General features: G+C 44.0%; 1 protein-coding gene across 6 annotated transcripts in view; it reads left to right on the top strand.

Annotated features, from left to right (window-relative positions):
• The window catches only part of ASXL2 (ASXL transcriptional regulator 2), a 228,302-nt gene that overhangs the window by 82,817 nt on the left and 127,497 nt on the right, over positions 1 to 17,988 (top strand). For 3 of the 6 annotated variants that reach the window (XM_032762361.2, XM_032762363.2, XM_032762364.2), the window contains 3 exons: positions 688 to 796; positions 14,972 to 15,131; positions 15,939 to 16,034. In XM_032762361.2, the coding sequence (XP_032618252.1) occupies positions 688 to 796; positions 14,972 to 15,131; positions 15,939 to 16,034 (365 nt within the window). Of the gene's footprint in view, positions 1 to 687; positions 797 to 6,259; positions 6,378 to 14,971; positions 15,132 to 15,938; positions 16,035 to 17,988 lie in introns of those variants that run through there. The other 3 variants (XM_075063555.1, XM_075063556.1, XM_075063557.1) reach the window with 2 other exon arrangements.

Below are 17,988 nucleotides of genomic sequence, written 5' to 3'. Positions count from 1 at the left end.
TAACAGCGATCTGAATATTTATCTGTTTTTGAAAGTAAGTTTGACTGCTCTGAAGCTAGCCTCCCACCCAAGTTTCAGCCTTCTGCCCACCTTCTTTCCCCTGTTACCCCCCAAAAAGCCCCAGCTGAGGTTATTGTAGCTGTTTGTCTCCTATTTTGGCTCCACTACAATATAGCAAGCCCATGTCTCTCCTCTGCGCCCAACTCAAGGAAAACTGAACAGGAGCCGATTAAGTTCTTTCTCTCTCGCTCTCTGCATCTAACTAGATTTTGTACTACTTTCTCCTACAGATTTTCTAATTTCACTGTTTGAAGATGAAGGATTTTAATAAATTAGGGTGTTCTAAAAACAAAGCTGTCCATGGGTATGTTTACTTTGTTAGCTCAGGATTTTAAGAGAGGGTCTGAGGTATTAAATTTGGCTGGAGTTTTCCCTCCTGGACAGGGACAAGTGCATATTGAATCGGTCCTAACCTTGCTTGAATATAGTAACTTCAGCTCCTCTCCCCTCTGGAGCTGGATTCACTCCACCTCTACATGCTTTACATATTAAAGGCCATGAGAGGCCATTAGTGTCTCATGCCTGTTTTTCAGCAAATGACTAATAGTACTAATATTGACCAAGTAAACATCATCTCTAGTAGTGTTCCTTCAACATTAGAGGCTAATCCTGTGCTTTTGTTTTCAGTGGGACTTCTCCTCTTGCATGTCTGAATGCTATGCTGCATACAAACTCCCGAGGGGAAGAGGGCATTTTCTATAAGGTCCCAGGGAGAATGGGAGTTTACACACTGAAGGTAAGTGTTTCAGCTGGGGGAACTTTCTTTAAAAACTTAGGTAAACTTTTAGCCATTTTAATAAGTGTTGGACTGATAGCCCTGAAGAGTGAAATTCTTCTCATCCAATGATTCTTAACAGCATAAGCAATTGCAATAGAAGCTGCGCCAATGTGCCTCAAACCTGATGTTTAGGGATCATCTCCGAAAGAGAAGGATGTTTAGTCTTCATGCCTCAGCAGTTCTTTGCCTCTCTGCTGAGACTGCACATAAGGGGTGCCAACTCTTGCTAATGGTGATGTTAATTTGCTGATATCTATTCCTGTCCCCAGGGGCGGCTCTATGTATTTTGCTGCCCCAAGCACGGCAATCAGGCAGCTTTCGGTGGCATGCCTGCAGGATGTCTGCTGGTAATGTGGATTCGGCAGCTTGCCTGCGAGAGGTCTGCCGGTCCTGCACCTTCGGCGTACCCGCCACCGATATGCTACCGAAGCCGCGGGACCAGCATACCTCCCGCAGGCATGCCACCGAAGGCAGCCTGACTGCCGCCTCCTGTGGCTTGCCGCCCCAAGCATGCACATGGCGTGCTGGTGCCTGGAGCCGCCCCTGCCTGCCCCCTAGGAACAGGACTGACACATTCACTGAATGTAGCCCGTTTATTAGCTATCAAGTGGTAACTTTGTCACTATTAATCTGGATTTGTACCTAGAGCCGAAGAATTCCTTCTTCCATTACCAGTTGACTCAAATGGTCCAGTCCCCCAGCTGGGCAACTTATTAAAAAGGGAAGCCTAGGATTATTTTATTTCGAATGCCTCATTTGTAAAATATTAAAATCTTTATTTGAAACCTTATTCTCCAATAAAACTACTGAATGACCAGCTTCTGGCACTATAGATTTTCCAAAGATTAAATGTAAAAACTCACTCACTGTGTTTAATCACTTATATGTAACCAGAGAATGGCACCTCTATGTAATGTACGGAAAGAAAATTTGTGGTGTTATGGGGGATTCAGTTTGGAGGAAATATGCTGGAGATCTCGTGCATCCATTAGTAAATCATCATTAGCGTTTTTTAAAATTACAGATAATTTTCTAAACACAGAATATATTGCATCCTACGTGAAGTAACTCTATTTTGAACATAATTATGGTAGGTAAGGATGAACTGATCATTGGACTTGGAAGCTTGTGGTTGCCTAAGGACCAGTGATCATGGTCTGATTTACATTCAGTATAGGCAAACACAGGAGAAGCCCACCCAGGAATATATATATAATTATATAATATATATAAACTTGCCATTTTAAAGGGGGGGTGTGTGTGAGAGAGAGAGTGCACACACACACACACGTATGTATATATTTGGTGCTTTAAAATGGCAAGTTTCCTACAGCTGAGGAAAACTAACTTTCTCCTCCTGATACATTTTTCTGTTTATGAACAAAATTGAATTGAGAATTGGGAGGAATTAACGAAAAGTTTATTTGATGGCCCAAAAGTCACAATTACACGTTCAAGAAAAAGGACAACTTTAGCAGGGACAGTGAAGGCGGCAATTAGAAATAAAAGAGCAGTATATAACACACTGAAAAGAAGGAAGTAGATCTCAATCTGTGTAAACTGAAAGTTCTTCTGGCGCTTGTCTATAGCTAGATATTTATATAATATATGCCACTCTTGGCACTCGTGCCCTTCAGATCAGACTCTTTTGGCAGCCACACATGTTCTTGTGCTCCTGCTCAAGGGCATAAAGGGTAGAGCAGCCCAACTGGTGCTCAGTGCCTTCCTGTTATCATAACTGTGAGACAGAGCTGCCCAGTGTCTGCATCTTGATGCATCTCTTTTAACTGGTCTATTTTTTGGTAAATACTAATGTTAGTTTAGGAATAGTTAGTTCTTATTCAAGTGATTGCACATGTCCATTCCATTTCAGTGTGTGCAAACCCAGTGCACTGTTGTTGGAGATTTTTTTTCCTCAGCACTACCCATCAAGGTGGCACATGTGTCCTCTGCTGTCTCATGCCACTGCGTATAGTATAAAGGGAGGAGCCTCCCCGATCCCACTCCTTCTTACTGATCGTGACAGTTGTGGAGCATGTTGTCTAACTACTGCAAGTTTCCCCTCTGTCTGTCTGTATATAGTTGGTGCTTGAGTTTAGTCATAGTATGTGTTAAGTAAATAATAGTATTAAGTTTTCTTTAATAAAATGCGCTTTGATTCCCTTTGGCTCTGGTTTTGGTGCTGCGGCATGCCTCATTCACCAGGTTCAAGACCTGCGAGTCCTGCAAGAAACTGATATGAGTGAGCAACCTCAGTCCAGTTGCTGCTTCAAAATCTTCAGGGTCTTTAAACAAAGAATAAAAAAAGACAAGGAGACCAGACTTAAATTTCTTCTGATGGTCATCCCTGCTCCCACTCTTTTCTACTTGGAACAGGTGCAGGGAGGTTCCTCTTGCTTTGGTGGAATCCTAATGCAAGTCACCCTCCCTGAGAATAAGGAAGAGACACCAGAACATAGCTTCAAAGGGCTCAGTATCTGGGCGATCAAGTTCCCAGGCACCTAAGTCCAGCAAGCATGCTGAAAAAGATGGAGTGCACCCAAGGCCAAGGCACTCCCAAGGCAATAATCTACTCATGCAATAAAGGGGGCTGTGTGATTTCTTTTTTGCTTCTTCTGACCAGTGTGGGGGATCTGAAGCACAGTTTGTGACTGATTAGGGAGTTTAACTTCAGTGGTACCCACCAGTCTGGGAAGTACCTGCTCTCCCTTTTGCAGCTTGCCCTGATCTTGGCATTTCCAGAGAGTGCTGCCCTAGGCACACTGGGTCACACAGGGAGAAATCCAATCCTGTCACTACTTCAAAGGATAGATTTTATAGGGGCTGGTCTTAGACTCTTCAGAAGTCAGGGCCTTCCACTTACAAACAAGATTCCAGACAATATTGACCATTGTTTTAGACCTGAAAGCCTATCCTACCATGAAAGTGTGAGCTTGCCTCAGGCTTCTGGGGCATATGGCGTCATGCACTTATGTGGTTCAGCATGCAAGGCTTCATCTCAGCAAGCTGCAAGGGTGACTAGGTTGGTGTTCTCCCCAGTTCTTCATCTCCCTTGATATACTGTTGGATTGGATGTATTGTTGTATGTGAAGTTATGAGGTATTGCTATGTGTGGAAGATGCCCACAGCTGGCCTTTCAGTAGCAACAAAGGAGCAGTTATTACTGGCCAGACAGGCGTTAATGGTCCATCAAGAAGAATCTACTATCCCAGAGGCTTCTCAGAGAAGACACATATACAGTGGGGCAGCCTGACCCCCACATCACAGCAAGGATCTTTCCTGCAGTTGGAAGGAAGCATAAAAGAGGGACAGCGGCATCATCCCTTGGCCTCTCTACCCACTCCCCCATTTCAACACCTGGAAGATTTCCTGGAAGACAGACTTGAAACTAGGGAGATTGGTCCCAGGCTGGAAGGTAGTTCAGTCTGAATACTGAGAATTATAACAGCCTGTAACATCTATTAGAGTGAGACACAGATACAATTAGAATTTAGACTGCTTTTCTATATTTATTTCTGAGGTATCCAATATTGATCTCTAAGCTTGCTACTTATAATCACTTAAAATCTATTTATTATAGTTAGTAAATCTGTTTCATATTTTACCAAAACAGTGTGCTTTTGGTTGAAGTGCTTGGGGAATCTCAGTTCAGGTTAACAAGGGCTGTTGTACATGCACTACCCTCCTTGTCAGAGTCACAAACTAATTAATGAGCTTGCACTGTTGAAGGGAATCTTGAGCAGTGTAAGCCAGTGTATTTCTGGGATGATTGGCTGGTGCCTCTCTCTGTATGATAGCTAGCTGGATGGCTCTGGAGCATTCATGCAATTTAGCTGGGTGTGGGGCTCCACATGCTGATGGCTGAGTCATCACAGCACCTGGGATTTGCTGCTTGTGACTGCATAGCTTTTTGAGAGACACCTGAGGCTGGAGAGTTAAGGGGACGCAGCGGTCCCACAGTTCCAGGTTGTACCTCAGGGATTCTCTTCACAAATACTGATACCACAAGTAGAGTCTATAGGGGAAGTAACAGACTATACAACAACCAGAGACTATCTGTACCAGTACAGATTTGACGCTATGGTCAGCCTTATTACTTAGATACAATCAAATCCTCACGCTTCTGTATAGACTTCCTTAATTGTTGTCAAGAATGTGGCTTCCTGTATATTCCTCATGCAGCATTCCTGATTATACCTAAGTTACATGCAAGATTGGCTCAGATCAGGATATGTTCCAAGCAGATATTGTTTTGACATGCCTTTTCTAGGTCTACAAGATGTCCTGGTGTCACTGGATTGGTGGAAAGACCCAAACAATTTTGTACGGGTGTATTCTTCCTACCAGTTCTCTCAACCAAGACCATATGAAGCATGTCTCTCTTCTGGGATGGGGAGCACACTTGGACCATCACCAAACACAGCCCAATGAACTTGAGAAGAGAGAAGATTTCACATAAATATATTTTATCTCGGGTTTATAAAGACTGTGCTGTGTACGTTCCTACCATTCATTGAAGGCAGGTTGTTCAAGGATTGTGTATGAGCAAGCAGGGCGGAGCACAATCATAGGAAAGAGTTTTTTAAATATATTAGGAAAAAACGAATCCTGACAAGGGTACTGGTCCATTACTAGATGGAAATGGTGTAGGATTATCAATCATAATGCATAAAAGGCAGAGGTGTTCAGTAAATATTTGTTCTGCATTTGGGGAAAACATAAGATGCAGTCTCATCATATGTTAACACTCTTTCCATTCCATTAGTATCTCTGGAGGATGTTAAACAGAAGCTACTAAAGTTATTTGCAGTGTTGGTCCCGGGATATTAAAGAGACAAGGTGGATGAGGTAATACACCTCTACCTTGATACAACGCCGTCTTTAGGAGCCAAAAAATCTTACTGCGTTATAGGTGAAACCGTGTTATATTGAATTTGCTTTGATCCACCAGAGTGCGCAGCCCCGCCCCCCGGAGCACTGCTTTACAGCGTTATATCCAAATTCGTGTTATATTGGGGGGCGTTACACCGCTACCTTGATATATCTTTTAATGGACCAAAATGTGTTGGCGATGGAGGCAAGCATTTGAGCGTACACAGGTCGTCTTCAGGTCTGGGAAAGATCCTCAGTGTCACAGCTAAATACAAGGGTGAAACAGATAAGCAGTTAAGGCATGTTGCAAGAGGCCATTCAAGGTGAAATGGGCAGTTAATACCTCTACAGTCTTAAGACAAAGCAGGGTTAATACACTCTGGGTTTTTTCCCCAGACCTGAAGAAGAATTCTTTGTAAGCTCAAAAGCTTGCTTCTTTCATGAACAGAAGCTGGTCTAATAAAAGATACTACCTCAGCCACCTAGCCTTGCTATTAAAGGGAGACTTTTTTAAATCAGCAGGTCGAGATAACTTGCTTCCAAGAGTTTTAAAAGAGCCAGCTGAGGAACTTGCTGGGCCATTAAAGTCGATTTTTCAGTAATTGGAGCACTGGGGAATTTCTAGAAGACTGGAGGAAAGTTGATGTTGTGTCAACTTTTTAAAAGGGTAAATGGAATGAGCCTGGTAATTAAAGCCCTGTCAACCTGACATCGATCCTGAGCAGCTGATATGGGACTTGATTAGCAATGAACTAAAGTAAGGTAGTATAATTAATGAAAATCTTCATCGGTTTATGGAAAATAAATTCTGATTTGATTTTTTTTTGAGATTATAAATTTGGTTGATAAATTAATAGAGCTGATGTCATATATCTAGACTTGATGCTGTGCAAAAACTAGAATGATATTAAAGTAACATGGCACACATTACATGGATTAAAAACTAGCTGTTAGGTCACAAAATTTAACTGTAAATTTATCACCGAGCAAGTGTGTTTCCAGTGGCGTCCCGCAGAGATTGTTTCTTGGTCTATGCTATTTAATAGCTTTATTAATGACAGATGATAAAGTTTGCGGATGAGACAAAAATTGGGGTGTAGTAAATGAAGAAGACAGGTCACTGATTAAGAATGATCTGGATGGCTTGGTATACTGAGTGCAAGCAAACAATGTGCATTTTAATACAGCTAAATGTATATGTCTGGGAACAAAGAATGTAGGTCATACTTAGGAGGTGCAAAAGAGCTAATGCAAACCTGGGGTGCATAAACAGGAGAATCTTGAGTAGGAATAGAGAAGTTGTATTACCTCTCTGTTTGGCACTGGTGCAATTGCTGCTGGAATACTGTGTCCAGTCTGATGCCCACAATTCAAAAAAGATGTTGTTGTTAAATTGGAGAGGGTTCAGAGAAGAGCCACGAGAATGATTAAAGGATTAGAAACCTGCCTTATAGTGAGAGAGTGACCTTCAATCTGTCACTTAAAGAGATAGTTAAGGGGTGATTTGATTAGTCTATTAGTAGCTAATTGGGGAATAAGTATTTAATAATGGGCTCTTCAGTGTAGCCGAGAGAGGTCTAACACGATCCAGTGGCTGGAAGTTGGAGCTTGATGAATTCAGACTGGAAATAAGGTGTAAATTTTTAAAGGTGAGAGTAATTACTGAAATGGTTTACCAAGGGGGGTGATGGATTCTCCATCACTGATAATTTTTAAATCAAGAGTGGATGTTTTAGAAAAACAGGAGTAGGCAGACCCATCAGGGCTTTGGATCCAGCCTGCAGGATTGCCACCCCCCATGGGGAACCACAGCCAATGTGAGCTTCAGGGGAAGTACCCGCAAGTGAGGGCAGCGCGCGGAGCCCTCTGCCACTCCCTCCCCCAGGGGCTGCAGGGATGTGGTGCCAGCCGCTTCCAGGAGCAGCGCAGGGGCAGGGCAGACAGGTAGGCAGGGAGCCTGCCTTAGCCCCACTGCACACTGCTGCCACTCTGGAGCCGCTCAAGGTAAGCGGTGCCAGGCCGGAGCTCACACCTCGAACCCCTCCTGCACCCCACACACCAGCGCCCTGCCCTGAGCCCCCTGCTGCACCCCGCACCCCTCCTGAATCCCAGCACCCTGTCCTGAGCCTTCTCATACACTCCACACTTCTCCTTTTCCCCAATCCCTTGCCCTGTGCCCCCGTCGCACCCCGCATCCCTCCTGCACCCCAGCCTCCTGCCCTGAGCCCCCTCCTGTACTCCACACTCCCTCCTGCATCCCAACTCCTAATTCCGTACTCCCTGCACCCCTCATACACCCCAAGCCCTTGCCATGAGCCCCTTTTTGCATACTGCACCCCCCCACACACACCTCGCACTCCCTCCTGCACCCCAACCCTCTGCCCCAACCGTACATTCATGGCCCTGCATGCAATTTCCCCACTCAGATGTGGCCCTCAGGCTAAAAAGTTTGTGCACCCCATTCTAGAATCTGCTCTAGAAATTATTTTGGGGAAGTTCTCTGGCCTGTGCAATACAGAACATCAGACTAGATCGAGGTGAGCAATAATTTTCACAGGGGGGCCACTCCACATATTTTGGTAAGTCGTCGTGGGCCGCACATTTCTACTCTATTAGTGGAGGGGCTGCAGGGTCTGGGAGGGAGTTTGGTGCAGGAGAGGGCTTCGGGCTGGGGCAAGGGATTGGGTTGCAGGAGGGGGTTCTGACCTGGGGCAGGGGGTTGGGGTGTGGGAAGGAGAGCGAGGTGCAGGTTCTGTCCGGGAGGCACTTACCACAGGCGGCTCCCGGCTGCTGGCACAGTGTGGGAGGAGGGCAGCAGGTCTCCGTGCTCTGGCCATGCCCGCAAGCACCACCCCCACAGTGAAGATGATGCTAGGGGCAGCACACGGAGCCCTCCTCCCCCTCCCCACACGCCAGGGGTGCACAGAGACATGCCAGCAGCAGCCAGCTGCTTCTGGAAGCGGTGTGGGGCTACGGCAGGCAGGCAGCCTGCCTGAGCGCCTGGCTGTGCTGCGGGACTTTTAGCAGCCCAGAGATTGCGAGGGGGGCAGCGAAAGAGCCTGGCGGGCTGGACAGAAATGTTAGACAGACTGGATCTAGCCCGTGGGCCGTATTTTGCCCACCCCTGGACTAACTGATTACAGTGGTCCCTTCTGGCCCATGAAATTAACGAATCCCTGTTACGTCAGGAAGCAGTTAAACTGTGAACTGGTTCAGCCATCACCAGGTATTTCTCATGGTGATTCATCTCCCGGGTATAGAAAATGGTCTGGTACACAGCCTATGTAGATAGAGAGCAGGAGGCTATTCCACAAATGAATATTTCATACTGTTCTCCAGTTCAGGCAGTTATGCTTCTTCTACCTTCTGTGGCTGATTTCAGACAATTCCAGGACTCGTTGAAATGTATTGCTGGCTCACTACAGCTCCCCTTGGACACTACTCAAAGAAGAAGAGTTAACTCATCTTGCACGGTAGCTGGAGTTCTTTGAGGTGTGTGTGTATGGTTGCTCCACTATCCACCGTCCTTCCTCTCTGCTTTGGAATTTTTTCTGTGGGACTTGGCAGTGAAGAGGGATCTGAGGGCAGTGCTGGTGCATGCATGGGCTGAATGGGTACTAACTGCCAAAAATCTCTGATCAAAGATGCGTAAGGCTTAAGCACACCTGAAATGGAGCACCCATAGGGGGACACTTCTCGAACAACTCCAGTTCCTGCACAAGGTGCATAAGCTCTCTCTCTTAGAAATGTTATGGAGGTAGAAGCATCAAGATCTGTACATAGCCTGGATGTGTGGCACAAGAGATGCAACTCATACCTGCCCCTCTTCCCTGTTAGAGATTTAGTTCCTATGTGTTTAATACCCATCTCTTAGGTTTTTCTGTATCATTGCAGTATACAAAGTGCTAATACTATAACCTACCACACTTATATTCCTGCAGAACTGAGTATTCGGAAGGCCAATATTTTTGTGTCTGCTCTTTATACAGACCTTCAAGAGGATTTTAAAAGATCTCTAGATCTGTAGGTGGTCTCCATCTCCACTTTTATTTATCCAAAGTTCATTGCCTCTGATTCGGTTCAAAATAGTGTCCAGTCTTACTGACTAACCATGATGCAGTCCTTCATTTAGGCATCCATCTTTAGTTTTCCCAGTCAGTATTTAGACAGTTGACATCCGTTATTACCACTTCACAGGCCATATTACAAACGCTTATCTAAACAAATGTTTCTTTGTTGACCTATTTATTCTGAGACATCTGTCTGATTTCATTGTCTTGTCATCACAGAATGTGCAAAATAATGCTCTTAAACTTCGCGATCCCAGCCTAAGTTTTCAGGACTGGTAGCTATCAAACCAGCTTTTTCTTGTAAACTAAGTGCATGTTATTTGGAGTCACTGAGACAAAATAAATATGGGATTCCATTTTTAATTACCTTTTACAGTAGATAACACATTGTTTACTCAATTGGTTATGAGGAAGAAAAGTGTGTGATCATAGACTATCAGGGTTGGAAGGGACCTCAGGAGGTCATCTAGTCCAATCCCCTGCTCAAAGCAGGACCAGCCCCAACTAAATCATCCCAGCCAGGGCTTTGTCAAGCCAGGCCTTAAAACCCCCTAAGGGTGGAGATTCCACCCCCTCTCTAGGTAACCCATTCCAGTGCTTAACCACCCTCCTAGTGAAATAGTGTTTCTTAATATCCTACCTAGACCTCCCTCACTGCAACTTGAGACCATTGCTTCTTGTTCTGTCATCTGCCACCACTGAGAACAGCCAAGCTCCATCCTCTTTGGAACCCCCCTTGCTAAAGTCAAGCTATATCACATCCACCGTTTTCCCCATATCCACAGAGCCAGTTATCTCCTCATAGAAGGCAATCAGGTTAATCAGACATGACTTGCCCTTGGTGAATCCATGTTGACTGTTCCTGATCACCTTCTTCTCCTCTAAGTGCATCAGAATGGATTCCTTGAGGACCTGCTTCATGATTTTGCTGGGGACTGAAGTGAGGCTGAAGTGATGGTGATGAGGGACTGAAGTGATGTGGAAAAGAAGGTTGTTCTGTAGTTCGGAGTGCATGCCTGCCCTGAATAGAGCGCTTTGGAGAAGGAAAATATAATAGATGGCTGAAAGAGTCTCACTGTGTGTATATTACAGGAAATTATAAACTGACTTGGTGCATGGGAGTTTCTAGAGTATGATGGTCCCACAACACAGTTTGGGCAGCCCATCAGAAGAGTGTGGTTAAGAACTTTCACCAAGAGTAAAGCAAAGGGGAACAAGTGGAGACACAGTTGGAAGGACATGCATGTCAAATTGCATGTCGGCTTATTCCGCCTCATGGGGACTGCTATCGTAAGAAGCAAAGAGCATCCAGATTTTGCACCGGTTGTATAGCGTGTTCTAGATTATTCTGTGATTGTCATTTTGTGCCCCACGCACAAATGTTTCTTTTTTGCAGAACAGAAGACTTAAGAGAGATTTTGAAAATAGGTAATTTATAATAGTTTGGCTTGTCTTGCGTGACTGTAAATTATCTATCGTAACATTACTGATATAATGAAACTTAAATGGAGGGACACTGTAGTGTGACAGCATCTTGATCAACTTGGCTGCTCTATTCAGGGGCAACACAGCTGACCACAATGCAAGGAGAGAGCTAGAAAAGGTGCTCTAAAAATTGCTCACCCCGAACAGACCTGACTAGCGTGCTGCGGCTGGAGGTTGTTTCATTAGGTGGTTGGAATTGAAACAAGCCTCGGTTTCCTTTTTTGACTCAGTGTAGCTACATGGAATATTTGTATATCGCTTGATCATCCAAAATGATCATCCTGCCTGGCAGACTGTTGCTGAAGAGCTTGAAAGATATTGTACCAGCATTTTGGTACTGAGTGAGATGCAACTTGCTGAAGAGGGTCAACTGACTGAGGAGAGTGCTGGGTACACGTTCTCTGCTGAAAGGGGTGCCCACCAAAGCAGCCGCATGGCACAGGAGTCAGCTTTGCAATCAGAAAGAATTTTGTCTCTCTTGTTTGGCGATTCTGTCTATCCGTGTAAACAACAGACGGGTGAAACTCCAACTGCCCCTGAGAGGTGGATGCATGCACTGACAATAACTAACTCTGAGGGTACAGAGCAATTTTATTCTGAACAAAATGATCTGATACAGTTGACTCTATGAAGACTATCTCATTACTTTAGGTGACTTTAATGCTTGTGTTGGCTCTGATGATTTTGCATGGCGTGGTGTACTTGGAAAACATGGCATTAGCAACATGAACAGCAGTGGCCTACTTCTGCTGATGACATAGGGTTAGAAGGGACCACAAGGGTCAAACACTGTCTTCCGACTCCTCAACAAATGCAAAACAACCTGGATGCGCCCTCGCTCATATCATTGGCATCTGTGTTGGTCCGACAGTGAGATCTGAGAGGTGTGCATAACTTAAGTATTATGTAGAGCTAGTTGTTGGACTGATCACCGTATTGTTCAGTCAAAGCTTTCTCTCTCTTCAGCTGCAAATGTAAAAAAAAATAAACAGTCACTTAAACAGGTAAATATTGCCCAGCTGAAAGATCTATCAATCTCAGAATAATTTTCAACCCAGCTAATTTCTAGTAACAGTCTGTGAAGACATCTGCCAAATAAGTATCCGTGCATGACACAATTTATGACACCATTGTGGATTGTACTGGGTATGTGAAATATTATGCAGACTGGTTTGATAATGATCCTGAAATAGTGAATCACCTTGATGTCAGGTGACAAATGCTGACCCACTCTGAGTCTAAAAAGGCCAGATATAGGGCAGCTTGCAGCATGTTCCAGTGCAAACTCCGCAAAATGCAAAATACGTGGCTTGACCATAAAGCAGATGAACTATAGGTCCTTGCTGATAAACATGGCCCCAAAAGTTCCTATCATGTAGTCAAAGCTGTGTATATCTGCCTTGACAGCACTAATGAGTGCTGATGGTGAATCACTAATCACATATTGCACTGCTGTCCACCAGTGGTGGCGTGAACATTTTAGAAAACTACGTAATAGTTTTACTGTTTCTGATGAGTTGCTAGATATTGTCCACATCTGTTGCACTTGCTGATCCACCCACATGAGCTGAGGTGTTAAAGGCTGTTCAAGTAATGAAAAGTACCAAAACTCCAGGTCCCGATGCCTTTTCAGTTTTCAAACATAAAGAAATCTTCATTGATATTCTTTCTGAATTTTTCTTTCATGTCTGTCTTCAAGAAATCATATCACAAGATCTGAAAGATTCCAACATAGTCACTAGCTCTAAGCATAAAGGCTCAAAGAGTGACTGTGGTAATTACCATGATATCCCTTTGCTCTCCATGGCTGGCAAGCTTCTTGCATGGATCCTCCTGAACTGACTCCTGACCCGAGTCATCAGCAATCTGTCATTCACAGTGAGGCTTTCATGCTCAGGGGAGCACTACTGACGCAATTTTCATCATTTGACAATTACAGGAAAAATGTTGCAAAAAGATGTTAACAATAATCTACACCAGAAGAATTACGAAACCTGTTGGAACCAACTAGCATTCTTGTGTAATCCAGCCCCCCGCCCACCAAAAAAAAAAAGTCATCACTAGAGGGTGATGGGAGGAACTTTTACTGCTTGTGCCGTAACAGTCGTGTGGGTAGGCAGGACTTTGGTCTGCAAGGCTGTCATTCTGGTAGCTTTCAGCACAAAAACACAGATGCACCCACACCATGCGCACACTGTGATAGTCAGTGAATTTGGCATTTGTTTTTACAAGGGACTTAGAGAGCTGCCAGTTCCACTTTGGCGTCAAACTATGTCAATATATTACTGGTCATTATGGACTTGATCCAAATCCCACTGAAGTCAGTTGGACACTTTCAGGCCCTATGTCCTCTTCAATAAAGGAATTTTCTCCCTTACCCAGGCACTTGGCTTTCAACTTAAAACACACTCCTGCCATGAAGCTTCGAAACCCTGGTTTGCCCTTCACACAATTAACGTTGTGGTGGTGGTGGTGGTGGTGGTTGTTGTTGTCGTCGTTTTATTTGTATCTATTTCATTAGCCCCTCGGAGTTCCAATCATGGACCAGGACCACATTGCGCTAGGTGCTGAACCAAACACAGAACAGAGAGACAGTCCTGGCTCCTAAGACCTTTCAATCTAAGTATCAGGCAAGAGACAACAAATAGATACAAACCGATGGAAACAGGGAGCCAATAGTGGGCAGTCTGCTAAGCAGTGTTCTTAGCACACCAGCTGCCCAAACCTTTGTAAAGTTGTTTTTTAACAGGCATCACTGCAAAAGAGAGTGTGGAGGAGGGATTTAGAGGATGACAATGAGGTGGCTTTGTGGATATTTGAGGCGCTTCTGCCAAGTGTAAGAGGCAGCCTGGGAGACTACATGAAAGGTGGTTGTTTAAAAATCAAAGTGGGCAATGAAGGCTGGCATCAGTGTTTGATTGGAGATGGGAGCTGACATCTGGCTAGGTAGGAACAGGGTTTTTAAAAAATAGTCCCATGCAACATGGCCCCCTCGCCCACTGAAGCAGTGAAAGAATTGTGCTAAATCTCCCATCTTAATCAATTACTTTTTATGGCTCATCCACTATCCTCCTCTTACAAGTAATCTCTTTGGATTCTGAGCTCATCGGGGAAGGGATCATGTCGCCTTCCTAGTTGTTTGTAAAGCGCTTTGCACGCTTTTGATATATAAATAATAACAAAATGATGAGATTATGTGGTGCTTGGGTGGTGGAGGAAGATTTATTAACCTTCGCTAGGTGCTTTCAAACAGACAAGGAATGGTGCCTTTCCCGGGGAAGTTCACAATCGAAGGCCAGACGTAGTGGCCAGGGAGCAGGAGTACAACACACAAAGAGCTTGTTCAAGAGGAACTTGCATCTGGAGAAGGGAGGTGCTGTGCACATGAGCTCAGGAAGGGCAGTGTGAGAGGATGAACAGAGTTGTACAGGATGACACATGAGGGATGACATGATGAAAATGACAGGCAAGATAGAGGAGTTTAGTGGCAGCATTTTGCATGAGCTGTTCTAGGGCAATGTGGGTGTACGAGAAGCCAGAGAAGAGGATGGTCTCTGACGTCACTCTGCTGCATAGAAGAAACCATTGTCAGTGCTTAATAAATAATACTGAAACTCTTTTCCTTTGAGGTTCTTTTGGTTTCCCATGAATTGTATATGGAATTGGCGCAGGTCACATTGACTCCGCCTTTTTTTTTAATTTGCAGAAGGATGTTCCAGACGGATTAAAAGAGCTGTCTGATGGCTCAGAAGAGAGCAGTGACGCACAGTCAGACTCTCAAAGCTCACAGAACAGCAGCAGCAGCAGCAGTAGCAGTGATGGTGGCAGTAACAAAGAAAGGAAGAAAAGCAGATGGAAAAGGAAAGGTAATTTGCCCCTTCAGAAGTGACTTTGCCATGTGCTAGGCCTAAAAGTGTCTGTAAAAAGCACTGAGACTGTTACAGATCACCCGTTGCTTGCTAAAGAAAAAGTACACAAAAAGCATGCTTTCCCCTATCTTGTTCATGTCTGAGCTCACCAGCTGAAGGAATGTTTCCTTCATGTTGCACCATGCTCACGATAGCATTTCCTGGAAAGGCATCTGCACGTAGCAGTTTGTGTTTGGGAACTCCGTGTGAGTCACAGGCTAGTATGTTCTGTTACAAGCCCAGACCATAGCAGATACACATTCTCCCCAGTGCAAGCAGACTCCAACCTTTCTCGCCAACCTGTGCATGCTGGAAGACAGTGCCTTTAAATTCTGGCCTCACTGGTTGAGATGGGGGAATTCCAGCTGCTGGTGAGCGGTGGTAATGCCAGTGAGTAGTGGTGGTGCTGAAAATCTGGGGCTGAAAACTGTCCTGCTTACCAGTCCAAAAAGCATTTGGACTGGTCCTGCTGCAGTGTTAGGGGTGCTGAGAGCCATTGAACTAAACTATAAACCCTGTATTATGATGGAATCCTCTTCAAGCCGGGGGTGCAGCAGCACCCCCCGCACACCTCGTTCCAGCACCTATGTGAAATGTTTCTGTCTTTCCAAGTCCCATGATGCTGGACCCTATTTAGACCTTGGACATTGCCTAATTTATGATGTGTGCAATGTTTTGTTGAATATTGATTTATGTACCTCGTCAGTAATTACACACAAATTAAAGAAAACTTAATTGTCCCTTGACTGTCATTTTCTCTCCCAGCAAAGTCTGAGAAATCATTGGAATCCAATGCTGCTGGTGATATCACAAGCAATTCCTGTTTCCACTGTCAAGAGCAGCTACAATGGCTCAATGAAGGTAAGTGGAGGAAATATCATGTTTCACCATCTGTTTTCTCCTGAACCTGATATTTTCTCCACGTCATGGAGCCATTGCAGCTCCTAGAGTGTACTGAAATATGCCATGTCATGGAATCATAAGCAACAGAGACTGGATATTGTGGTGGTGTCTAGAGCTCGCATCCAGGTTGAGGCTCCAGTACAAGCATTTGGTAAATGATACTCTATGCCCCAACGAGTCTGCATCTAAAAATGTGAGGTGGGAAGATGGAAAGATAGGAAGGGGTAAGAAAAAAATAGAATTTTTTAGCGCAGAAGAACTTTGTGTGCAGTTCTCAGGCAATCAGCATTCTGATCACAGCTCCCTACCTGCCTAGTCTGTTCAGGCAAGCTGGTCCTACTTAGTCGTGTGGACCATGTGTTACTCTTGAGTCTGTGCTATTTCCCCAAATAATGCTGCCTCTCAGTTTTCTTTGTCCAAGCTAAGTGAAATGCACAAAAATAACCAATGAGATTTTTTTTAAAAAAAAATGCAATTTTAAATAAGAAAGAAGGTGTTAGTAACAGAGGTAAGGGTTATTTTTGAAAGACAGCTTTTCATCTGTCTCTTTTTAAATAAAGTTTTTGGTTCCATTTGCTGTTCATATGCAACACATCATTTTCCCCTCCTTCCTTTTCTTTCTTCACTCCCATGTTATGCACTCGTATTTTACAATATTCTTTTCTCATCCTACCATATATGATTTCATTCTAGACACTGAATGCACTGTGCCATATCTGGATTCTGTTCCTTTCATAAAAGTTCTTCCAGCCTTAGTCGCAGACTTGTTGTTTCATGTACAGTGTTGTCTCAAGCGTCGATGTGCTGAAACATGTGCCTTACATATTCTTAGAAAGAAATGGGTCAGCAAAAGTGAACCGAAACAAACCACTTTGTGGAAGAACTATAGTAACTAGTTTCAGTGTAAATGCAATGGCTGACTTTTTTTTTTTTTTTTTTGCCAGCTATTTTTTATCTGCTGTTGAATCATTTTGAGAGGTGTAGTCTGGATCTTCAGCAAAGGGGTTATGTGTATATCAATTTTGTTACATTAAAGGCCATGCGACTCAGTTCATTCCAGAAAATACAGTTCTGTGGCCAGTGGTTTTAATGAGGTACAGAGGGCATAACTTCATTTCAACATAGCTATACTAAGGAGTGTGTGTTTGTTGTGATAATTGGGCCTACAGATTTACCCTAATTGTGCGCTTAATTGTAAAAAGTATATAAAAGGTCATCAGATGTTACAGTAACCTATAACAAATGTTGATGGGAAAAGTTTTCAGTAATAAATGTTATAAACAGATGAAAGAAAACCATACAGAGAAGCAAAAAAGGCCATGTTAATATACCTCAAGGACAATGTTGCAATCATGTTTATTAAATACAAAAACCGTGGAACCAGAAATTAATGAACCAGAATTGATGTGTTGGATATTAGGCCTAATGGGTGGACAAAATATAATGCAAGCATGGGCTATTCCACCCATCACTCCCTTTTTGGGTCTTAAAAGAAAGACATTTCAGGGCGGTGGGCGGGCGGATATGGAAGAATAGATGGAGGCTACTGGAGCGAGCTTCACCATCCCAGTTGCCACACCCACCATTTCCTGCTACCCCAGATTTTCTTCATCCTAATCCTGAGGGATGTCCTGACCAGACTGGGCCAGAGAGAGGGATCTAGATAACATTGCCACCTCTACTGGCTCCATCTGAATCCCAGACACCACCTGGGATGAAACGGGACACCAGTTATTGGGCTTAATACAGGGATAACTAGATGGAATTTAATGTCTGTGTTCTAGAGGAGGTCAGACTAGATAATTGAATGGTCTCTACTGGCCTTAAAAATACACAAATCTTAAACAAGGAAGCTAAGTTTAGTGCCCAGAATAAGGTTACCAAGACTCAAAGAAAACCTCTATTTTAAGAT

The sequence above is a fragment of the Chelonoidis abingdonii genome, chromosome 3 (genome assembly GCF_003597395.2).
Source record: "Chelonoidis abingdonii isolate Lonesome George chromosome 3, CheloAbing_2.0, whole genome shotgun sequence".
Taxonomy (NCBI): Eukaryota; Metazoa; Chordata; order Testudines; family Testudinidae; genus Chelonoidis; species Chelonoidis abingdonii.
This window is presented reverse-complemented; position numbering and strand designations above follow the sequence as displayed.